Source organism: Epinephelus fuscoguttatus, linkage group LG6 (assembly GCF_011397635.1).
Source record: "Epinephelus fuscoguttatus linkage group LG6, E.fuscoguttatus.final_Chr_v1".
In the NCBI taxonomy this organism is placed as follows: Eukaryota; Metazoa; Chordata; class Actinopteri; order Perciformes; family Serranidae; genus Epinephelus; species Epinephelus fuscoguttatus.
In genome coordinates, this window is record NC_064757.1 from 8,452,362 (window position 1) to 8,477,260 (window position 24,899).

The 24,899-nt window shown below is 39.5% G+C and overlaps 1 protein-coding gene across 4 annotated transcripts in view; it reads left to right on the forward strand.

Moving 5' to 3' along the window:
- Positions 1-671: 671 nt before the first annotated feature.
- The window catches only part of unc5db (unc-5 netrin receptor Db), a 282,084-nt gene continuing 257,856 nt past the window's right edge, over positions 672-24,899 (forward strand). For 2 of the 4 annotated variants that reach the window (XM_049579874.1, XM_049579877.1), the window contains exon 1: positions 733-1,082. In XM_049579874.1, coding sequence (XP_049435831.1) covers positions 998-1,082 — 85 coding nt within the window. In that variant the 5' untranslated portion in view covers positions 733-997. Of the gene's footprint in view, positions 1,083-24,899 lie in introns of all 4 variants that reach the window. The other 2 variants (XM_049579875.1, XM_049579876.1) reach the window with 2 other exon arrangements.

The window sequence follows — 24,899 nt, forward strand, 5'->3', positions numbered from 1 at the left end:
GCAATGAGGAGACTGTAACTTTCTTCAAATGAACATATGAAAGAAATATGTCATATTTCCATATGGTTGTCCATGTGGTTTTCCATTTTCAATTCCATTCCACTGGTTTGCACACATACCTATATAACTTAGATCCAAGTGGCTCATAGTGTTCTTAACCTTGTGTTATTGCTGAAAGGTTTTTGTGACAGTGACAGAAGTGTTTTCTGTGCCCCAAATACATCTGAAGGATTTGTAGTTTTTAATTATGACCAGAAAACAGAACAAGAATGCCAAGAAACATTTCTAAGAAATGTACTTGGCAGTCAGGGGTACTGAGGGCCTGTGTGCTCTGCTGCTCTGCTCTGATTGAAGAGGAAATAATAAGTTATTACACTGACCACATATCTTGACTGCCAGTCACTGCTACACTCTCTCTTCAAATGTATCACCAGGTTCGGGAATATTACTGGAATATCAGCTGCAGCTGTGTCATGTTGAATTATTAAGTGAAATGAACTATTTTCATACTGTGTTTTTTCTACTTTGACCAATATTACCTAAGCCTAAGCGCATTAGCAGCACTTATGACTGATGCATTGCAGTTAGAAGAAATGTTTGAGTGATTAGGCCTACATGTAGCCTACCCCTCGGTCCCCTCCTCTCCCGCCTCCCTCACTCTGCCATTGGTTAGCACGAGGCAGGCTCCGGGATGATGATGCCTGGAAAGGGGGTAAACTCGGAGCGCGCGGCTCTCCTGCTGCGCACACACGCACAGCAAAAGTGAAGTGAAGATGCTTCTGTCCTTTCGATCAACAGTCCAGCTCGTAAGCCATTCACTTCCTCCTCTTCATTTTCTTCTCCTTCTCCTCCCAGAGCGCCAAACTGTCCCCTTGCCTGGTTTACAGAAGGAACTTGCGCAGCCGGGCTCGGCCAGCTCGGAGGAGGCGAGAGGAGGCACCAGAGATCCGGAGCACCGTCACCCCTATAGCGTATCCGTGGAGAACTACGCGTCGGTATGGGTGCGCTGACAAAAGGACGTTACCTCTCCATGGCGGGCCTCCTGCTCCTTGTTTATTGCACAGTATCAGTGATCTCCAAAGGTAAGAGCTGCGTCCGTGTGTATGCATGCTTACTTTCGGTGTCACGGGGTTTTAAACGCCTTTCCCCGGCGTGTTAAAAAGGCAGTGCCATCCCAGTGGTTACGCACCACTTGTCACGTTTCTGTCGTGCTTGTAAAGATTTTGCATATTTCTGGAGGTTTTCAAATACACCACTGTGCACATTGAATTTTCAACGTGTGTTTCTGATTCATCCTCGGGACTTACTGTCACTGTTTGAGCTCTCTCTTTCTTTTCTCTTCCCCAATGCGCAGCAGAGATGTTGATTCATCAAGTCGCAGCTCACACTGTCAACTTCCCCACACTGTTTATCTTTTTCATACCCCCCTCAAATCGATGTTAATTGTGTCATTTTCACGTCTTTAATGGATCCATCATCATGACCGCGCTGCACCCAGGAGCAGCCTGGGCTGTAATACAGGCACGCCTGTGCAACAGGCATGTCAACGCATTTTTCCCCTCTCTCTGGGAGTTAACTGTGCTGATTGTGTGGACGCCTGTCTTCATTTGAAAACGATCCACTCTCTGATATCATGAGCTGGATACAGTGTCAGGGAGAATAAAGGGGATATGGAAGGCTATTTGTGCAGGGTGAAGGGCCAGGCTTTATGTTGACTTCAAGCAGAAAATAAGAAAAACATTGTGCTACTCACACCTGAAACAATTTTTGGCAGGGCAGGAGGTCCAGGTTTCAGTCAGGTGCCATGCATGTTTAGGGCAGATGTTGATCATTTGTTTAAAGCCATGTGCACAAAAATAATGAATATGTTTTACACATATGTCGTAGGAAAAATACACCTGAATGTGAGGCGGCTGTGCCAAGTGGGAAGCATTTGAGGATTGGGCATGTTTGCCAATTTCATGTTTTTCTTTGTTCTTTTTGTTATGGAGAAGAAAAATCAAGTAAAATGGGGACTGATTTAGAGCCTATATAGAAACAGATTTTCCCGTTTTTAACTGATATTTGATGCAGGCTTTTCCATGAGGTTTTACTGAGTTGTAGCTGCTGCTTTGAAACTCACTCATTTACATCAAATGTCACAACACAAGCACACAACTCCACAGGCAAATGTCTGCCTTTCAGTGATCTGATTGTGACTGTGCTGATTGTATCTTCTGAAAAAAACTGCTCATCATTCTCTGTCTGCTGCTTTAATGGCTGTGACATAAAAGATTCCTCAGAGTGCTGTTGCTGTATGTGAGTGTGTACAGTGATGGTATTTGAATCTGATGTGATATCACTGTCCCCCACCCACATGGTCTAAAGTCACTGTATGGCAGCCAATGGAGCTGAACTGAGTGCAGTAATAGATTGAGGTCACAGCATCACGACTCCATTGCCCACTGCAGTCACTGAACATGGGTGTGCAAAGTTCCCTGTTAGATGGAGCGCAGAAGCACTCCAGCTTTTCCATTTCATTTGTGACTCTGTCTGACTGTTTCTATATTATGTCTTGGTCTCTGTATGTATTGGTTTATTGTGAGAAACTGTGTACTCAACACCAAAGTAGCTAGGCTTTTGATAGTCTAGTATGCAGCTTGCGTGTGAATAGTATTCTGTCACAGGGCAGTGTTGTTTTTACTTTATTTTCGTGAAAGGGTAGCAGGTGCCATTTCTTGTTGTTGTAATGTGAAAAATCTGTAAAGGCCACTTGTAAAAACAGAGAAAAAATGAAAGCATGTGAAAGTGAAAATTGAAAAAGAGATCTAAATGCATAATTACAATACCAGTGGCTCCCACCATTTTGGCTCGTGGCCACTTAAAACCTTCTTGCAAGCTTCATTATAACAAGCTGCATACAGTATATTTACAAGAAATTTACACCAGCTATTTATAATTTATTATATTTATTGAATTTTGGAGATTTACAAGAGACTGATTTAAAAAAAAGAGTGGTAAAAACTGAAGCAATGGAGGCCGAGATATCCTGACTTTTAGTCCCCAGTATCTGGGAACTGTGGGATTCCCATAATGTAGCTGGATGGTGTCTTTCACTGAAACATCTCTGCCTGAAAGAGTCACATCCTTCAAAACCCACACCTCTGTTTGTAATGTAGGGTTTCTGTGTGTTCAGTCTCCTAAATAACCCTGATGACATTGTCAGGGTTATCTGATGACATCATTGGGGTTATTTCACAAGAAAAACAAAGAAGAGAGAAAATCTGAAATATTGAGAAAGCATGTATTTTTATCTTTAATCTTACAACCCCCCAGATCCAGTGGCAGTCCCAGACTCTGCAGGTTCTTCAGCAAAGAAACCCCCCTCAAAAAATCATTGTCAAAAAAATAAACGTGGTCAATTGTACTTGATCAAATCAGTCTTATGAGAAGTTTAAGGGGGTTTATATGAGTCATTGCAACTGGTACCTACATCAATGGCTGTGGGGGCCTCTTTTGCCTTTTTTGGGGGGGGGGTAAACATTTGCCCAGTTTGCCTCTTTTGATGGTGCACCTACTCGGATTTCTCTTGCAACCTCTACAAAGTTCTCCATTTTTCAGATTTTATCTCCTCTTTGTTTTTCTTGTACAATTCTGAATAGCATAGTTAAGTTAACCCTGATGACATCATCAGGGTTATTTAGGCTTGACACTGAACATGCTTAATAGAAATCCTGCATTACAAACAGAGGTGTGCACTTTGAAGGATGTGACTGTTTTCAGGCAGAGATGGTTTAATTAAAGACGCCATCAAGCTTCATCATGGGAATCCCAAAGTTTCCGGATCCTGGGGACTAAAAGTCAGCATATGCTGCCTCAATTTTTACCACTCTATTTGAAAAATCTGTCCCTTGTAAGACCCCAAACTTTATGGTGGTGCAATAATAAATAGCTGGAGTATCCCTTAAACCTCTCGTAAATATACTGTATGCAACCTGTGATAATGGAGTTTGCAACCTCTTTGTGGGCCCTGACCCCTACTTTGGAACCCAGTGATTTAGACTGTAGAGAAAAAGGCTGATCATACCAGCAGATGTGCAACGTTGCTCTCTGCAAATATGCGTTATCTAATAGTTTTCATGTTGAATTTGTTCACTAGCAATAGCGTTTGAAGCTGAGGGATTTCAATACCTAGAAACCCTGGGAGGAGCCGTCTATCAACTGTACTTAAGACTCTTGTTTCTGAAGCTATGCTGCTGTACTGTATTCGAAAAGAAACTTACCCAAAGATTTCAACGAGGCAAAAGATCTGACAGCTGTGAGTCAGATGTTCTCTGGACAGAGTGTTTGTTCACTGCTGCTTAGGAATCAGTTTGAACTCAGACTTTATTCAAAGTTTAGATTTGTCACTTCCAGTGTGCAAAGAAGAGGCACTACCAGAATTTTATATTAGGCAAACAGGCCAAATCTGCAGTCTGTCTCCCACAGAGACTTGGACTGTTGTTGGTGTAGCCTGGAACAGGATTATTTTATAATCAAGTAATCTTCCAAATATTTTCTTGGTAGGAGTATTATTATAATTTCCCAGAGCCCAAAGTGGCATCTTCATATTAATAGCATTAATATAAAACTCAAGGTAATCATCATATGGGTTAGGGTAAGGTTTTGACAGCAAAATCCTCACATTTAAGAAGCTGAAACTGCTTAAAAATGATTAAATTAAATATCAAAATAGATAAATGATCTGTCCATTGACTAATCAGTCAATCAACCATTTAAGCTCTAGATGCAGCTGCATAAAAATCTCACCTAATGGACCTTGAATCCCTCCATCATGCCTGCAGGAATCAAAGTGACATTTCGTGCTGTCTCCAGCTCATCCTGTACAGCACAAACGCCCTTCAGTGTTGCCATTTCTCTGCACGTCACATCACTCTCAAAGGCCATAAATGTAACAACAGGTGTCACACGGATATTTCCCCAAAACGTTGACTCCATGAACCAAACAGCAGCAAACACAGCAGTCCGGCCGCAGCGGGACTTGACAGCGCTAGCTCGCACTCAGTGAGGTTTAAGCTCTCAGGGATCAATGGTGATGTTTGCAGGCCCTGTTGGCTGGAGACAAGCCTCACGCAAGCGGTCACGGAAGAGGAGGGCTCCTCCTGTGTGACACGGCCGTGAGTAAGCGTGGTGTGGCCCAGGGGGAAACTTTAAAAGGCTTTTTAATCGTGCTTCACAGGACTGGTCTGGAAACACATCATTTTAAGACACAGCTTTCTGAGCAATGATATTAGATGTGACTTCCTTATGAATCAGGTATTACCATGTACCATTATCTCCTAATGAAGGCCTACTTAGAGATGCAGAGGGACTAACTGAGTGCACTGATATGTAATATCCCTTATAACCTGGCTTCTGATGAGGCTCTTGTTGATTTCATTTGACACGCAGGCGTATTTATTTGGGACTTGATGATTAATTTATGTGATGTGTGATTTAGTGAGAGAGAGCGGGTGTGTATAGAGTAAGAAAAAATAATGAGGAAGGGGATTATCTGATATTTGATTGAGGATTGTTGATGTCACCCAGTGCATTCGCCAGTAATTCAACACGTTCTGCTGTAAGTTTTCCTAATGCTATGTCTGATCATAAGAATATGTTATGAGACCAGGGTATGGGGCCGCTAATGTTTGCCTTGCTGGAAAAGAGTCAGATTGCACACATGCATGGACCCCTTGTGGTCACCTCATTTTATAAACATTAGCAGCAAACAGCGTCCACAGATGCACAGTGGTGTCAAGTCTCGCTGAAGTAGCCATTGCCACATGGCGTGCGATGCCTTGTGATGCCATGTCTCGCTCTTTTCTGACATGTTGACTCCTCAGTTCTCCCCAGGCTTTAGTTCACCCTTGACCTTGCGCTGCAGATTGTACCTCTTTCTTCTTGCTCTTCATATTGAACAAAAAAAGAATAGAGACAGCACCAAGGTTGCACAAAGCTACTTTTGTTTTCTAGAAGAAAAAAAAAATCTCAAGGTTTATTTTTTTTTTATTTTATTTTGCCGTGTACATGGCTTTCATGAAAACAGACAAAGGTCAAATCAGTTATTTTCCCTCAGAGAAAGTAAAGGGGCTCTTATATTTTCCCTGCCGATCCCAGAATGAATCATCATAGTCAGGCTGCCGTGGGTGACAACGTGCGCAGTTCAGTGCCCAGATTTACATTTAAATGAAACCAAATGGCTGTACATTCAGAAATGATATACAGTAATGATGATGGTAATAAAAGCAAAGTCCTCTTTCATATTGGACCAGCTCCTACTTGGGATTGCTGTCATTTGGGGACTATGCAGGTACAGTCGGTGAGTTATGTCTTTGCTATGTCAAGACTATTACCTTCACATTTCAACGGGCAAATTCATCAACACGCTGCCTAAGAGGCTTAATGTAGTCAGCAATCAGCCCTGCAGCTCATTGGGTTCTGCTGTCCGCTCTGTGGCTGAATGGTACTTAGACATTCAACTTTCTCCAGCTACCGTATGTCATCTGTATCTGTAGGTTTACACACTGCAAAGGCCTGGATGCATTCAAGGTGTCTGATAGCCTGGTTCCAAACTTGTGTTGGGGGTGATCATCTGGGGATGTCATCCTCCTGTCCCGGAGCCAGAAAGGTGGTGACAGAAAACCACAATGGCAGTAAAACTGGACGAGCCTGACGCAGCTGTAGGTTGTTTTAAGTTGATTTGTGTAAATAATGTGTGTACCTGCAGTGATTAATTCACAGAGAATTTTTTGTAAAAATTAGGAATGCACTGACTGTGAAATTTTGGGGTGATACCAAGGTTTTTTTTTTTATTTAGTTTGTTTTGTTGTTATTTATTTCCTCTTTTGTGCCAGGGAAGCAAAGAAATCGTCATTATAAAAATTAACTGAACTGTTTTGAGGTCATTCAGCTCTTGTTTTCATTACCATTGCCTACGCATTGATGAAATAACCTTTACTATAACCTTCTGTCACGTGAAAAACATGTTTTTTAAATAACTGCTTCAAAAGCCTTTCTGTTGTACACAGTAATTTTCAATTAATTATTATTTCTATTTCATCTTACTGTGAAAACATCAACAAATTTCTCCTGTATGCAACTTATTTATTCAAGTTTATAACCAAAAACTACATTTTACAAGAAAGCACTTGAACACATTAAGATACCATGATAATTTACCTTCGTCCAATGCTCATTTTTATTGACTAGTGTAATGTAACTCAGTGCAGCCTCCTTCAGCAGTTAGGTTAATTTTTCCTAGTGGCCACTGGAAGTATTGCAATGAAAAAATTCCCTGCTGCCTTAAAAGCTTTTTCCCCATGCACCACGATTATAAAAGACAGATCTGGTCAATTAAGGTCAATTATGACTCTTTCTATTATAATCTTTTGATCCGTAGAGGTTTTGTGTTTGTTAAACGTCCTTAAGCCTAGAAAAATGATTCAAAAATTAGTGACATCATCACAATATAATACGTATTAGCTGAGCGGGAACTCGTGGGCAGAGCCAGCAGGAGAAACACTGCTGTGCATACTCAGTGGGATGCATACTGCGGATATAATCCTGTAAGATAGAACTTTTTGGTGTATCTGGTCATAGATTATGACTGGAACTATTTGATCTGAGAGGATTTTTGTTGGGAGGAGCGGGGGAAGCACGCACACTTATCAGTGATTAAGGATTTGATTTGAAGTTATTTTATAATAACATGCAGTTATAAGAGAACTAGAATGGATGAACATGGCATCTTTATTGTTAAGAAAATGAAACTTCGATAACTAAATCAAGCCATTTAAGGAACATAACAGCATTATTTGTAACCTTTAATGAAAAAAGAAAAGTCTGCGCTCCTGACTCAGGGCTTTCATGCATTTCCAAAAGTGGACCTTCTCTCAGTTGATCTACTGATGAAGATTTTAAGCAGGGTCGAGACATCGTTTTCATCCATAAGGTCACTGTGAGCATTCATAATGGCCAAATGTGTTAGTCTCTCCTGCGTCACGGTGTTGCGCAGCCAGGTTTTCAGCCTGCGCGAGGCTGAGAAAGAGCGCTCGGATGCCGCGACAGATACGGGCAGGGCCAGACAGAGCTTAATGAGCTTCTCCACCTCCGACAGCATGGAGTGGGTTTAGGGCTGCAAGGTTTGCAGGATGGACACAACATCCTGGATGCCAAGGCTACTGTATGTAGTCAGGCAGGCTGCATATCACATCAAAAGCATAGATGTATGCATTAATGATATGAAAGAGATAAATGTAAGTCAGACAAATTGAGTTCAAATTCAGATTCTTTATTTTTTTAAAGCGTAATGCAGTAGGTAGGGAGGCTGATGGGGTGCGGGGGTGCGGATGGGAGGGGGTGCAGCCGCACCCCCCGCAACCCTAGTCAACAAGGTGGCTGTCGGCCAGTACTGATGATCAGACGAGTGATCCCTCGTGAAAAAAGTGATTTACAAACATTTATTTATTCATTCATTTTCCGCAACTGTTTATCCTGTTGGGCATCACGGGGGGCTGGAGCCTTTCCCAGCTGACATTGGGCGAGAGGCTAGGTACACCCTGGACAGGTCACCAGACTATCACAGGGCTGACATGTAAAGACGATCGACCATTATAACCTTTATCAGGGCTTTCAGCAGTATCTCACAGTCTGCCTCTGCAGATGGAATTTGCCCAGCCTGAGGAAAACCAGAAGCTGCAACCCAAAGCTGCGGAAAAAGTGAGTAAGAGGACCTTGAGTCCAGATTCAATAGTCTAGAAATTTTCTGCATTTTTTTTAACCAAATGATTAATCAATTAATCATGAAAATAATCTGCACATTGATTAATAGTGAACATATTTGTTAGTTGCAGCTCTACAGAAGCCAGATGATGAAACTGTGATGATTACAAACAGCTTCAAATACTGACATTTTAGTTACCTATGTTCTCTCTTGCTCCTTCACCCTAAACTTTGCCATTTCCAGAGAATCAGCACACTATGGGGGCTGTTTTTAAGAATTCCTCTGAAAATGTTTGAGTCATGATGGCCTAGCTTGCCCCGGATGAATGCTGTGGCTTCCGTTATACTTAATCTGAGGGGACGGCAATCAGGACAGGACAAGAAGGCCCACTCGGTCACAGTGCTAAATCATGTAACGAAGCGGCAGATCCCCTTCATCCATCTCAGTCAGGAGATTCAATCAGTTGTGCTCTTGGAGCAACACGTCTTCATTCCACAGTCCTGTCCAGACTCCAGCCAAGTAGGTTTCTTTTTAAATATTGCAATCTTTGCATGAGCCCTGACTGATACATGGGGACCCATCCTTTTTTTCTGTATTTTTTTTGTGTCTCCAGCACTTGTGAAAGAACTCCCTGAGGATGAGAAACACTTGGGATTTAAATGTGGTAGGCGGAGAATTCACTGTACTGTATAATCATGACAAAAAATGACTTCTGCAAGGAAAACTGTCTTTTAAAAAAAGAGCTGGAGACAAAGTGTACTTCTTCTGTGATGAGGTTTTTTGACATCTGTATTCATATTTCATTCAGTATTTATTCATTCTAGACATTTCACATATATCTTACACAAATTTAGAGTGGCAGTGATCTAATCTTAATTTACTCTGCATTGTTAAGTGTACATATAGCCAGCAATCTGAAGTGCAAGGGTCAAAACAACAGCCAGACAGCATAAGCAAAATATATTGTAAATATCCATGGAATATTCATACATCATAAATAATAGATAGGAGCTGTGGGTAGAAATAAGAAGAAAAAGTAGTGTTTCTATCTCTGTATGGGTGTTTCCACTTGTTTTGCACAGCCATCTAAACACACACATAATAAAGTGATATACAAAACTGTGTTTAAATATTCATAGCTATTAATTGAACATCATCTTCATTTCTGTAATCTTTGAAGATTCTTACACATGCTCTAAATAAACACATTTATTGCTGCAAACCAATTAATCACACTCGTACTGTGGAGCAATTACTCTCAAGCATCAGCACAAGTGAAACAGGGTCTTTATGAAAAAGCAGCTCTAATGTGTGTTTTTTTCACATTAATTTGGTGTTTGCTGTGGAGCAAATGTTGGCACTACACCGGTGGGGTGATATACTCCAAATTTAGAGGTGTCAGGTTGCGCAGGCTCCATGAACTTCTTCATATCTGTGTTTACAGATGGTGCACACCAGATGAGCTTTTTACAAGGCTGCTTTATGATAGCATCCTATTTAGCAAACCTCCAAGCAGCCATAAGGCCTACCGGGGGATGTGTGTGTGTGTGACTGTGCCTGCATACACACACACAGACACATATAGTAATTAGGAAACCCACACACAGTCCTGTGTACATTTTTTAAATTTATATATTACATTCCTGGTTTTATATAGCATCTGGGTGTGGAATGTCTTCTGTAGAATCAGAGTCAAGTGAAAGGTGAGGCCTCATCTCTTATCAAGTCGGAGAGAATTCAATATTGTTATCGAAAAACATGTCCCGTTGATGTATGGGTCATGGCTGAAATCTATGTCAGCCAATCTCAAGTAAATGGCCTTTTGAATGACTGCAGTTTCTAAGTGAATCTCACATAGTCCATCCATTGAAGGTAAAGGAGTTTCATTACTCTGTATACTGCATGGTGTCAACCACCTTTTGTTTTTATTAGCCATATGGATGGCAATGTAGACCTGTCAGTCCAGCACTTTGGTCTAGACTGACGGATCTCACCAACAATTGGATAGATTGCCAAGAAATTTTGTATAGATGTTAATTATCGTGTGGGGTTCAATCCTATTGACTTGGTAATTAGGACTAGGTATAATTTTAAAAAATTACGATACCAGTACGCACAGAAAAATGTTGGTTTCTCAGCAGTTCTTAGGCACCTGTGCTACTTTTATTGTATTGTTCTGTAGAGGTTCTTTACTGGTTCTTAGCATAATTTAGTTTAGTTTAGTTTGGTGAGGAAAGAATAAAAACACTAAATTAAAATAACAAAATAACAAACAGTGTATTTCCAGAATATAACATGTTAATGTTGTGGCTTGCAACCACTTTGCCCCAGTGTGGAATATTCCAGATTTTAAAAGGTAACATGTTATGTTTCTCAGTAAGTGTTAAGTATAGGATCCTGATTTTAAGCCTACATTTTGTAAGAAATGATTAATAATCATAAATATTAGGGGTGCACGATATTGATCATGTTCAGTTGATGATGATAATAATCAGTTGAGTTTAATAGTGCATTATGCATAATTCATATTTCCAAACAAATTACAAGTATTCATGTTATCACAAACCAAGTGACCAGAAGAAAATATTGACACTGTACATTTCTGCAAACCAAGAACTAGGGATGCAGGAGATTGGATTTTTTGCTGATATCCGATATGCTGATATGTAACTAATTTGACAGATAACTGATACCTATATCAATATATCCATTTTTTCCCCACCTAAATTTTGTGATTATCAAGTCTTTTCTGTCGTGGGATTAACATCATATTTTATATGCATACTCTTATCGTGATGGCCCACCAGCAGATGGAGACATGAAATTCACTGCTTTTCAATGTATGTAATGTTCATTCATTGTGCAAAATAAGAAACCGCACGTTGGCTGATTCTGATTCTTTAACGCCGATATTGATACCGATGACGTACCAATATTAACAGCATGTTTGCTGATTCCAGTATTTTGTTTTGAAGCCAGTATCGGCTGATACAGATGACATGCCAATATTATCATGCATCCCTAATTAAGTAAAAGTGTCATTTAGAAGCACACTGACTTGCCTAGGTACTGTCTGGCATCATTCAAGGCCCCCAGGCTAAAAAAATGAAAAACATTATAGCGCTACATGGAATTTGAATGAGTTCTATATAGCACTATTTGACAAAGAATCAGTATAGCTCCACAAAATGACTGCCATGTAGCACCAAAACAGTTTCCTCTATGATTACGAGCGAATGAACCACTTTTGGATACTGTTTAGCATCATTTTAGTTCAGAGTATACCAATACCAGTACCCTTAAAGTGACACCAATAGCAATAGAGTACTTCATTTGATACCAATAATGTGAATGGAGTCTAACCATACTTAGAATGTTTTGGTGGCATCTCAGTACACGTACCTGACAAGTCATTCAAATTCATTGTGTTCAATTTCACTCAACCATTAGCGGGATTAACAAAAGAAGTGAGGTGTTTCTGTGTTGGTGTGAGTTTCGGGACCATTTAGTGGTTCAGTGTTGGATGTTAGGCACTGCTGCTGTGTTGGCCTGTACTAACAGGGCACACTTACCAGTAGGAGAGTGGCCCTTGAGACAGCAGCAACAGAGAGTTTGCTGATCTGGTGGGAAAAGGATCTGGGGAAAAGGACTTGAGCCTTTTTGATAGTTCTTGGTACTGGGTTATTTTGGTCTAGACTTAAACTTCCATCCATCTATTTTCGTAACCGCTTATCCTCTTGACTTCCTGTTGACTTTGGCGATCCTCTGACATTACCTCCAGCAAATCACTTATTGTGCGGTATGCAGGGCTAAATTTCATTTACAGTAACAAAGAAAGCAGCCTGTATAGTAACCCAGCAACATGAGCAGCCTCTATTGAAAGGCCAGTGGTTATAGAAAAGCCTCTCCAATACATAGATCACAGGTATTTTTCTCGGACGCCTGATGTATGGCCTTTGATATGCCAACCCTGATGGTTCTCTGTTGTTGCTGTACCCACTTTCATGGCCTTGGGTCAGCTGTTCAAACATGTCCTCTGTTGATCCATGGTGCAGCAGCAGGCCTACCGGGACATAACAGTGCTGAAGGACAAGTTGTGATGAATGAACTGCCGAGCGCCAGTCTCAGCTCGCCGTGTCCTGTCCTGCCTGGAGGACCTCTCTGTCTCGCTGGTGGGTACATGTTAGTCATTGGACCACACTGTTTGTGACCAGTGGTTGCTACACACAGGTGCTGCAGAAAAGGCCAGAGAAAGGGTTTAATGGTAGGTTTTTATCTTTCCAGATATTAGTGGTAGGTATACGGTGATTTGTTAATAAAACCCTTTTTTGTTACCTGCCCAGGGGCAACAGATGTAAATGACAATTTTTGCTTAATTCAGCATGCTTACATCTTGTATTTCATACTCATGTTCATTACCTTGGGCTACCCCTACCAAATAAACAACTGAATAGAAATAAACCTGTCATGTGAAGGACTGAATTAAGATGCAAAGGAGCATCAGTCGTACTGTGCTCAAAGTTACTGCAGTCCTAGAAAAATCAATGTAACCACCAATCATCCAATAACTTGTAAATCAGAGCAGGTCTACTGTTGTGCTAAACTAATTAGTCGATCAGTCAGTTTAGTTAGTTAGTTTTGTTGATTGAAAGAAAATAGCCACAATTTGTTCTCATTCTTAGCAAAGCATTAATTGCATATTGAATATCTTTGGGCTGTGAGAGCTTTCAGACAAGATAAGGCATTAAAGACATGACCTTGGATTCTGGGAAATGGTGATGGGCATTTCTCACAAATCCCTGCCTTTTTTGTAGACAGTTCATCAATGAATGAAAAAAAAATGGACAGATTAATCAATAATAAAAAAAGAAAAAAAAATAGTTGCAGCCTTACCTGTTATCTAATTTGCAGCCCTCTATTCCTCACATTCAGACACGTGTTACATTTTTATATCATATAGCATGGCCATGGCTTTAAAATTATAATGATAACTCTTAGAAATGGACATAAATTGAACACTTAAAAAAACAGCTTTTATTTTATTTTCTATATATATTTTTTGGCAACCAGCCATGGCTAAATATTGAATGTAGGAGTAGGTTCTTAAGTCCCAATACAAAATTGAAGCTACAGGATAGGGTTGCAACCAAGGATTATATTGTTATTGATTATTCTGTGGATTATCTTTATGATTAATTGATTAAATCAATGTAAAAAAAAAAAAAAAAGAAAAATGCTCATCACAATTTCCCAGAGTCCAATGTAAAATCATCAAATTGCTTATTTGGTTGAATGGACAGGACAAAAACCCAAAGATTCTTCATTTTATAAATGACAAATAAAACTAGAAATGTTCACATATAAGAAGCTTGTACCAGCAAATGTTTGACATTTTTGCTTGAAAAATGACTGACATGATTAATCGATTATTAAAATAGCTGGTGACTAAATTTTTGTCGATTGACTATTCAATTAATCGACTAATTGTTGGAGCTCTACTGCAGCACCAACAAGCAAAGGAAATGATATGAGGGCATACTAAGAGGTATGAAAATACAATTTTAAAAACATTATCTAAGATCTTAATTGCAAACTCAACTTTCAATAGAAACTGGGACCATATTTCTCTAAATATAAACAAAAATACTGCCGGTGCTTCATTTGAATTACATAAATGAGTGATGGGAATTTGGTGAATCTATATGTGCACAAAGTTATGTACAGATATGTAATAAACAAAGGATAACTATGATAGACATAGACAAAAGGCGTCAGATACAGATGAAATTGAACATTTATAGGCTAAGATTTAATGTGAATTGAATGAATTACCAATCATGTTTTTATCTAGACTGTAAATGATTATTTTCATATACCACAAATTAGCTGTAGGACACCAATAAAATATTAATAATAATAAAATGATCATTTACAAAACACATACAGTAGCAATAAATTAAAATGCTATATAATATCAATTAAATAAAAGTTTGTAACATTATCCTTTGTATTTTTGTCATTTTGTGAACAAGGAAAATGATGATTGTGTGAAGTGATTTAACTATTTACCACACTGACTCTATATAGAATTTTCTGACACTCATTATGAAGAGTTGAATGAGGGTGACTGAGTGTCACCGTGCTGCTTGTGGCCTGTAAACTCTAATCGTACCTCCTTCCTAACCCAGCAAGACATGAGTTAGCCGGACTCCCCAGTTACCAGGACACAGCACTGACCATAGCTACACCCAGCAGCACGTACCTGTTCAAGAGAAAACAGGCCAGCTGGGTGTCACCTTGTCTGCATGCTACTCTGCCTTGCTGTACTTGCAATTTTTTAAGCGCTAGAGGCTCACACACAATTGAACAGCAGGTCCGTGCCCAGAACAATCAGAAATAAGTGTCACAGGCTCAAAGGGAGAACAGTGCACACACTAGCGTTAGGTAACCTGTGACCAGGAGCGTTTTAGGACAAGTTCCTTTCTTTTTAGGTGAGGTATGAGGCTGATTTTACATTTCTTAGAATTTTATGTAAATGATTCACTCAGCATTAAAGTAAATGTATGTATAATAACACACTTGTAAAAACTTACAAATATTCATAGTGGGATATATTGATATTGATAACACTTTGTTAACATCTTTCAAGTTAGTTAACCATTGAAAATGACAGTTTTGAATTGCTTTTTAAGCATGTTATTTCATTTGAGGAGATACATTTTGAAATCTTGAGCTCATTAGGGTTTAATGGAGTTAAAGGTTTATTTTTGATACATCTCCCAAATTATAAAAGGGATAAAAACTATTTATTTTGCATACTTTGGTGCATATTAAAATGTTGTCATATTAAAAGTTTCTTAATCATTGTGATGGCCTAAATTGTGCCACTATCATACATTCCCTTAAGAAACATTATCTTTAAATATGAAGGTGCCCACAAAGCCCACATTGCACTTTTTTGCCTATGGGGTAGTCCATTATTGATGAGTTTAATCACTTTCACCATCCATTTAATGAGGGGAACATACCTTTGTAATCAAAACTCCGCCACTGGACAGCCAGCAGAATCATGTCAAGGTTATTTTGGGTGCAGAGTGTGGAGTATGAAAGCTCAGATTAACTGCTCTAAAATTTACCAAGATATTCACCTGCAAAGATACGTTGTCTCTCAAAGATTATTAACCTTAGTTTAAACACACATCACAGACTTGCAAGAACCTCACAAGTAGGACTTGAGTGAACATCAAGCAGCTTTGGAGACTTCAATCTCATCTGCAAATACTGACTTGATTGACTCAGTCTAATTGTAGCAAATATATTGCTAACAAAACAGTATTTGTCACACATGGATTAGCCCACACAGTAAAGCTTCTGAGTGAGCGCCACAGTTTTGAAGAGAGACACTGTGTTCGATAGACTGACTGACCCTAATTTGGCTCAGGCTGATCAACATCTTGTACAGACTTTAGAAAAGTAACTTTCCTCATTAGAAAAGTTTATTTCTCAGTTCGGGGTTTTCAGTTCAAACTTTTCAGTTTGCATTAGAGCAGTGTCACATCATTTCTCCTGTGTACATGACTTCTGATGGGGGCAGCGTTAGGCCAGACAAGTCACCATCAGCTTATGGAAAAATCTGTAAAATGTGAAAATAGCAGCAGTGATTGCCCATCAAAGCAGCAGCAGACTATTTTTTTTCATATATATATATATATGTATATATATATATATATATAGATAGATAGATAGATATATGTGTGTGTTGCTATGGCAATGACATGTACATGGGAGTGTAAATTAGACCTAGATGTTGTAATGGGTTTCTTTTATACGATAGCTGTCACGAATACTACTCCAGAGTGTATTCTTGATTGAAAGATGTCATGTTCAATTGATGATTGGTTGAGCTAATTAACATTTTATATTTGACGACATGAAAAACATCATGACTTGTGCTCAACCAGGTTCCATACATGTTGGCTACTAGAGCACACTGACTGTATAATGTATGACCATGCTGATAAAACACTGTTAAAACAAACCTATACAATATACTTTATAGTTATGAGTGAACAATTTGCACTTGGATTGTTTGAGTAGATTGCGTCTCATGTCTTGAGCAAAGAGTAACTACATTTAACATTTTAACATTTTAACTAAAACATATTAGTTAAAGAATATCTTACATTTTTCAATACATTACACAACTGATTAGTCATAAAAAGTGAGTGACATTTACTCTTGATTGTAAGAAGGCAATTGTTCTCCTACTGAATAATAGCTATTAATAAGTAATCAAAATGACTAATTTCCCAGGTAATTTAATTAAATTAATTGAAATCCATTGACTTAAAATATTGTCATACACAGGAGACAATACTTTTACTACTTCTAATTCATTAATTTTTCATAACCGCTTGTCCTGGTACAGGGTCACGGGGGGCTGGAGCCTAACCCAGCTGTCATTGGGCAAGAGGCAGGACACACCCTAGACAGGTTGCTAGACTATCACAGGGCTAACACACAGAGACCAACAACCAGTCACGTTCACATTTACATCTACAGGCAAGTTAGAGTCACCAATTAACCAAACGTGTGTCTCTGGACTGTGAGAGGAAGCAGGAGAGTCTGGTGAAAACCCACGCTGACACAGGTTGGTCAAGCTGGTGGGTTCGAGCTCATGCTAACCACTGAACCACCTTGCCGCCCACAGACAACGCTGATATCGCCAATTACCAAGCTCAGCACTCTCCAGTCACACGTATGAAACCGACTTCAGCCTTGTTGCATGAGTGCTGATGTAACTGCTCATCATAGTGCAGGGATTATTTTTTTATTTTTTTTCAGTTGTTACTGTTAACAAATAGAGAAGGTATAATTTACCCATTATAATTACTTCACTTGCTGACTAATATACGCACTTAAAATTTAAATGATATGCATGGGTTTTAATTACCGACCTCCAAAATCATTTGTTACTGTGTAGGGCTGGGCGATAGAGGAAGATGGGAGAAGAACCCCCCCTCAATAACAAAATCAGGTTATTGTAATATTTTTAAAAGACTCAATATTATTTTAGCATGTCCAGGATGGCGATGCACATACCAACACACTGTTGGGAGAAATAAATTGGCAGAGAAGCCAGTGTTTCTCATTGTAGCACAAAATGAAAATCTTGTAAAGGGGCAGTTTGCCCCACAATTGGGCATCAAATTGCACTAACCTCAATTTGAAAAAGTAGCCTAGCTCTGAAGAAGCACAAAGACATTTTGAAAGCTGTCACAGGTGCAGCACATTGATGATGTTAGAGGACTCTGATTGGTTGATTGCAATGTTGGTCCAGATGTATGTAGGATGCTGATCCAGGAACATGTCCTACTTGAGAAAAAAACAAACAAAAAAAAAATACATACACAGTAAAGGCATACTCCTCTGCTGCTGTGTTTTATATACCCACATACACGCACTAATTTTAGTGTAAAAGGGTTATGAGTCAAGTCCGAAATTATGAATACCAAGTCAAGTCTTTTATCAGTGTTAGTCAAGCAAGTCCTCAAATTTGTTGACACAAGGAAACTAACCTAGCCAGCTATCATTTAGGTTACATTCCTTATTAAAAGTCAGATGTGAGGAACTCGACACTGATCAGCGCTCTCGGTTTGTATTTGCCGATTCTAGTAATATTCTCGGCAGTTAACCGATTAATGGTTAACTGTTGCCATCCCCAGGAAGGAGCCTCCAGTTGTTTCACTATGGTTTCATTACTTTTTAGTCACAACACAAAGGATTACATTAAATTAGACAGCAGTATATTGATGCTTTAAAAATGCTCCACATGCATTTTTAATATTTTGAAAGCTCCCAGCTTTTCTTTCCTCCTCAAAGGCACCTTCTTGACCGCCTCCTTGTTTCATGGTCTATCTGTATTTGACAGTCTGCTCACTCAATGGCCACATTTCTCATATAACATTGCTCACTGCAAGTATCAGCCTGCATTGACAAATGATCAGAACCAGCCTCTCGACAGTCGCGGCCACTATGAAGCGCACGGTAATATGAAAATACATTTAAAACCTGTCACCATGGCAGAGACATCAGGCATTAGTTTACAGCGTGCAGTGATGGGTTTCGGCACATCTCAAGATAGACTTCTGGACAGGAAAATGAGGTAGCCATGTTTTGATGACAGCAGACAGCTGCTGCTGTTTCGTCCGAGTTTCTTAGCTGGAAGGTGATGAAACACCTGGCATGTGTTCCCCCTCCAACACAACACATATTTTTTCCTTATTCATGGGTGACGAATGCATTAGTTTTGAGTTGAACCATATTAAGGCAGTTTTCACTGTGTTTTAATGAGTAGTGAGAATTTGATGGGGGAAACAGTGGGCTATTTCACTGGTTCTCTGTTGATTTAAGAGATCCTGACAGCTTGGCTTGTGACCTGGTAAAGCATTTAGAATATGAATATTGTATTGTATTCCGCTTTGCTTTGTCTTGGCGGGTGGGTAGTGGCTGGGTAACTCTTCAGTTCCTCATGTGCCTAAGGCATCCTCCTACTGCCTCCTTTTTATGCTTGAAATTTTCTCTTTTGAAACTCATTTTGGCTTTTGATACAATCTCGGAGTTCTTCAGGGTCAGCACCACTGCGGATTACTCAACCCTCCCATGTAAACCAACATGTATTCATCTCAACCTTGTGGGCCATGTTGCATCTTTGCTGATTTGCTGTGGCTTGTGCCCACACAGCATCCGGGGAAAATAGTTCTTTAGTTGTTGTTGTGTTTGTCTGTTAAAGCTGCATTAGTGTTAGTCTGATTTAATAGCAGTTATGCAACAATGTGGCATGCACTGTACTGATGGCCTGATCCTTCTTGTTTGGGAACATCTCATGTCCGCCGCTGGTGTCTGCATGATTCAGCACGCCTCTTCTTACAGTTTATGACATGAAATGCCATCCAGATGAATGCTGTCTAAAGAGATCCTTTTGCTAATTGGATGAACAGCAGTGACCAGTGTACAGTCATGATGGCAGTTGTGCTTCCCTGTCTATCTGCAAGTACTGTGTGAGTGTTTTATAAAGAGATTCCCTCTGGCCATAACCTTTGACACATGCTGTATGTTACGATGGCATGCTATTTGTGAACAAGTACCGTCCTACTGTACATTGCATTTGTGGCAAAAAATATATATAAAACTAATGACTGTTCCATTTATTTGATTTTGATCTGAATGCCAAAAGGATATACTGAATGTGTTTTGCAACCATAGAAAGGTGTTAACTGTATATTTAACACTACATCCATAAATGAAAAGACTTGTTAGCTGAGTACAAACAGGGCCTTGTCCACACAAACATGGGTACTTTTAAAAACAGTACACAATAGAAAAAAAACACAATAGAAGTGCTGTCAAAAGCGTGCCAAACCAACAGGCAGCAATAGCCTCTAATCATAACCCTAAAGCCATGCATAGAAGAATCAATCAGAGGCCTGAAAAAAAAAACTATTACTGGAAGGCTACCTGCAGCAGTGACCTCCATAGTGCATTATGCTGCCTCTGTCAATATAGTGGAAGAGTAACTGTACATTTTTCTGTACAGTACCTACAATAGCTGATAATCCGATAAATTGATCACATATTGGGAATGTATATGGTTACTTTCTTGCCTGAAAAACTAGCTTTTTTGGCAAGTAAATGATGATTAAGCTGGCGACGTTAAGCGAAGTAGTTGCACTTTGGCTGTAACACCAAAGTAAGGACACAAAATCACACGATGTCAAAGCACCCTAGTTCAGGCAAAGAATAAGGTAAATAGTGACAATGCCATCAGCCTGTAAGAAAGGGAGTGAAAACTGAGGAACAAAAAGCCAAGAATTGATTTGTTAATAGTTGATAACACCATCAGATCACTTTAGCCCTTTTCGTAATATATTCATTAGCTCAGATCACTCTTAATAGGTAAAAAGCTTGTTCTAAAGCATCAGTCAAATTTGTCCCTTGACATAATCGCATGCCTACTATAACAAGACCTTCCCTTGGTCTATGAGAATGGCAATTGAATGTAATGTTCTCAATAGAGGGACACACACTGAGATAAGAGTCATCACTTTTCATCAACCCCTCTGTGCTCAGGGCATGTGAAATTCATATCCTCTCTGCAAGCCAGAAATCTCCTGCAAAGTAACAGAAATCATCTGTTGACACTAAAAAGCTCTTAACGTCACTCACTAGCAGGTCAAGGATACACTCTACCATTAGTGTGAGTACTGAGATAAAGCCAAAGTTTGGGGAAAGAACATTTCAACATGATTTATAGGCAATGGAGCGTATCTATTAACTGCATCAATGATGTTCTGCAGCAATATGAATTTTGATTAAAGCCTTGTTTATGCAAAATTATTGATTGAAGCTGACAAATCCATCGAACACACTGTGAGAGTTGTATACAGTTGGAATTTGCACACCAGGTGGTTATTCAGTAGTTTGAAAGAACCAGAGTAGGTTGTGGAGAAATATCAAAAAATACAACCACTGTCGCAAAATGTCACTACTGATTTTCTTTAGAATACTCTCAGCATCCGTGGTGAGGTACTGCAACTCAATAGATGCATGCTGTATATGTAGACTGTGTGGAATAAATTGAAGTAGTCCATCACTACCTTAAGTCCTTGAGTAATGAGTAGCCCGCAGGCCTGTATGGAAAGCAGAATGGTAATTGCAGACAAAAAGGTTTCGAAAACCATTTCTCGACATTTTGTTGCACTTCAGTGGCATCGGAATATTCCACATTTAGTTCTGCCTCCATCTGCCACAGGGGAGGACAGGAATAGAGAAACACATGTCACCCATTAAAGAGAAGTGAAAAGGCACAAGTAAAAACTAATAAGACAAATATCCAGTAGAGAATTAAGAGGCATAATGGATTACATAAAATATTAAGTATAAAACCTTAAATCCGTGTCATTTCTTATAATCCCCATGAGCTGCTTCTGCTTCAGAAACATCAAGTGCTACAAAATACAGTGCTGCACTGACTGTAAAGGCAGCATTGATTGGAGGAGCCTCTTTTATTGCTTTTCTAGTGATGATAAAGATGGGAGCTTTGCTCTTCAGCCAGACTTGTACTGTAATGAATGCACATAGCTGTTCTTGAGGAAGGTTTGTATTTCCCATCAAATCTCAAAGGATATATGAGAAATGTTAGTTCACACAATCCATTAATGTTAGTTGTAAGAAAGAAAAACTCCATAAACTGTCTTGAGCGTGACTGCTCATGCTCAGATGTGATTCTTGTTTGCTGCCATCTGGTCTAAAACAGCACTGTATACACAATGGTTCTTCTGCCTGCAGACTCTGACAATTGACCAACTGGTGGAAAACTAATTGCTTTAGTCGCCTTTAGTACGCTGCACTAACCTTGGGTAATTTAACAAAGAGTGCACACCAAAGGAGGTCTGGCTATCTCGCTTATCCTCCGCTGCATCTGTCCCCCGAGCAGCCTACTATTGATAGTTCTATGTCGTTTGCTCTGCGCTCACTTGGAAGAACAGTGTAATTGAATCTCCATTTGCAAAGCAACACAATCAATGGGGAACAGGGTTGCTTAAGAGTTTACATTTAATGGTATGGACATTGCAATAAGGGGAATAAAATTAAGGTTTTTCATTTTTATTGTAGAGTCCTTCCTGGCAGCATCAGTTTCATCATCCAGTCGCTGTTACAAAGTGTTACATCATCATGTTTTTATGAACCACTCCAGGGTTGTGTTAATTGAAATCTAACTTAATAAAATAATGGAATGGGTCATTTACTGTAGAAAATAAAAGGACACAAATTAATTGGTCTTCTTAAAACTCTATTTCCTTTGTTCATCTCTGCCACTGAAATAGATTGAAACCAAACACCTGCTGTAGTACAGAGATTTAAAAAGGCACCATAGTTATTTAGTATTCCACTTCCATAAAGTTGGGGGACTTATGAGAGACAGATTTAAGAAAAAAAAAAAAAATAAATAAAGCAACAGACGCTGAGATGTTTCAATTTTAGTCCCCAGTGTGGGTAAACCTAAAGTCCCAGGAAGTGTGCCAGGCTTTGAAGCCAATTTTACACAGTGGCCGAATGTGGAATTAGAACTTCCAGGTCAATCATGGGATGCCATGGGCCCCAAAAGACTTTTTCCCATAGACTGATATTGTGAAGAGACTAGGGCTGTAGTCTTCTGGTCGACTGGTCAATTATTTGGTCGATATGCTCTCATCGGACCAACTTCTCATTGGTCGAATAATCGCTGTGGTACTTTCACAAGGAGAAAGTGCTACATCAATAGCTTTCCAGGATTAATCCATTATTTCTTGCGCCAGAGGGACAGGCTAAGTTACCTGTGAAAAGTTACCCTTTGTTTACACAACGTTAAACTCGCCCACCCTAATGTTCAGTGTCGCGGTGATGCAGACCTCCTGTCAGTCTGTAATGTTAGCATGTTGTATTTGTGTGGAAAACGTGTTTAGTGTGACAGTTGTTTTGTCGGTGAATGTTGTGAGTTGTAATGGAGCCAAACTATGTGCCGTTACCTTTGTTACATGTTGCTATTGTCCCTAGTTTTATATGAGACAAGGAAAAGCTTGCTAGTTGCTAGGCTAATTTGTACAATGTAAAATGCCATAGGCTGGCGCTAATAAAGTTAGCATGTTGTATTTGATTGGAAAATGTGTTTAGTATAAGACAGTTGTTTTGTCAGTGAATGTTGTGAGTTGTAATGGAGCCAAACTATGTGCCGTTACCTTTGTTACATGTTGCTGTTGTCCCTGGTTTTATATGAGAAGAGGGAAAGATTGCTAGCAGCTCAGTTAATTTACACAATGTAAAATGCCATAGACTTGTGCTAATAATGTTAGCATGTTGTATTGTTGGGGGAAATGTGTCCAGATAAAGACAAGTGTTTGTGTGTTAATGCTGCGAGTTATAGTAAAGCCAATTTGCGTACTTGTGTTTGGAATTGTCTCTATTAAGCCATATTTAATGCGTGTTTTGAATCAACTAAACTTTACAGCACTTAACACAGTCCTCCACTGCCGACTGGCGTTTTGGAGGTGTAACTGCAGAGTGACACAGACACACCACCGCAGATTTTTTTTTTCCCCCACGACTGATTTATTAGTTGAAGATTATGTACGACTTCAGTTGACCAAGATTTTCTTTGGTTGACTACAGCCCTAGAAGAGACATCTGTAAATTAGTGGATACAGTTTTTTTTGTTTTGAGCGTCACAACACCTGCAAAAATGTTTCGCTATCGGGTTTGATCCATTTGGTCCAAAAATATTTCGAAAGACAAGAAGAGCTGCACAATTCACTTATCCCTAAATTAAAAGGGCACTGTTTTATTGAGTTTAGCCAAGGGCTAAATCAGAAGTTAGCCTGTTGCTTTATGGGCCCCTCAATGTGTAAGATCCTGGTAATTCTATACTGCAGACATTTAGCTTTTTTGGCCTAATACGCCACTTTCATGGGAATGAGTAGGGCCCCGCCTCCAACATAATACAATTTGATGATATCTTTTTTTACACCCTCTTTCCCAGGTGGAGAGAAATGCCCATTTCTTTCATCTTTAAAAAGAACTCTCCAGACACACAGCAGACATTCAACTAGAATGGTTTTATAGAAAAAAAGACAACCCTCATAACTTCAGAAAAAAGTGAAATAGAAAGCAACAGGAATAACAACATTTATTTTGATGAACTTTCTTTGGTTTTATGACATGAAGTTGTTTTTTTTTGTGACAGAGCAAAGACTAAGAACGCAGAGCCATACAAGTGAGTCAAGCTTTAAATAATAGGTCTTCCATAATGCAATTCAGAAGCATGTTTTACTGTATTAGGCCTTCCTTCCCTGGTGCAGTTGAATGCCAAAACTGTACATCCCTATTTTTTAATGCAGCTTTCTGTTAAATGACATCACCATGACAGAGATGTGGACAGATAATGGCTTTAGAGGCCGATTTAATAATGATAGTTAGCAATGTCACCTCACAGCAAGAAAGTTCCTGATTCGAACCTGGGGTGGAGGGTTTGAACCTTGGGGTGAGGGAGCCCTTCTGTGTGGAGTTTACATGTTCTCCCCATGTCAGAGTGGGCTTTCTCTGGGTATTCTGGCTTACTCCC